Source organism: Haliaeetus leucocephalus, unplaced genomic scaffold (assembly GCF_000737465.1).
Source record: "Haliaeetus leucocephalus isolate CR32 unplaced genomic scaffold, Haliaeetus_leucocephalus-4.0 Scaffold556, whole genome shotgun sequence".
NCBI classification, from domain to species: domain Eukaryota; kingdom Metazoa; phylum Chordata; class Aves; order Accipitriformes; family Accipitridae; genus Haliaeetus; species Haliaeetus leucocephalus.
The window spans coordinates 1,508,034-1,508,285 of NW_010972992.1; the positions used below are offsets into that span (position 1 = coordinate 1,508,034).

The 252-nt window shown below is 68.3% G+C and overlaps 1 protein-coding gene across 1 annotated transcript in view; it reads left to right on the forward strand.

Annotated features, from left to right (window-relative positions):
- Nucleotides 1-18: 18 nt before the first annotated feature.
- Nucleotides 19-252, forward strand: part of SLC25A34 (solute carrier family 25, member 34) — a 1,654-nt gene continuing 1,420 nt past the window's right edge. Inside the window, exon 1 of the mRNA XM_010577494.1 lies at nt 19-248. Coding sequence (XP_010575796.1) covers nt 19-248 — 230 coding nt within the window. The remainder of the gene's footprint in view (nt 249-252) is intronic.

The window sequence follows — 252 nt, forward strand, 5'->3', positions numbered from 1 at the left end:
CCTGCAAGCAGGTGCCGCATGGCGGCCGGTACCGGGGCCCTCGCACCCTTCCCCGGGCCCCCCTCGACCTCCCTGCATGAATTCCCTTATCCCCCCCAAAGCAGAGCCCGCGTCGCACGAGGTTCCCCAGCCGGAGGGGTACCGCCGGCTATCGATTTGGTGCTGGGAGCGACGGCCGGTTGCTTGGCCTGCGTCCTCACCAACCCGTTGGAGGTGGTCAAGACGCGGCTACAGCTGCAGGGCGAATTGCAG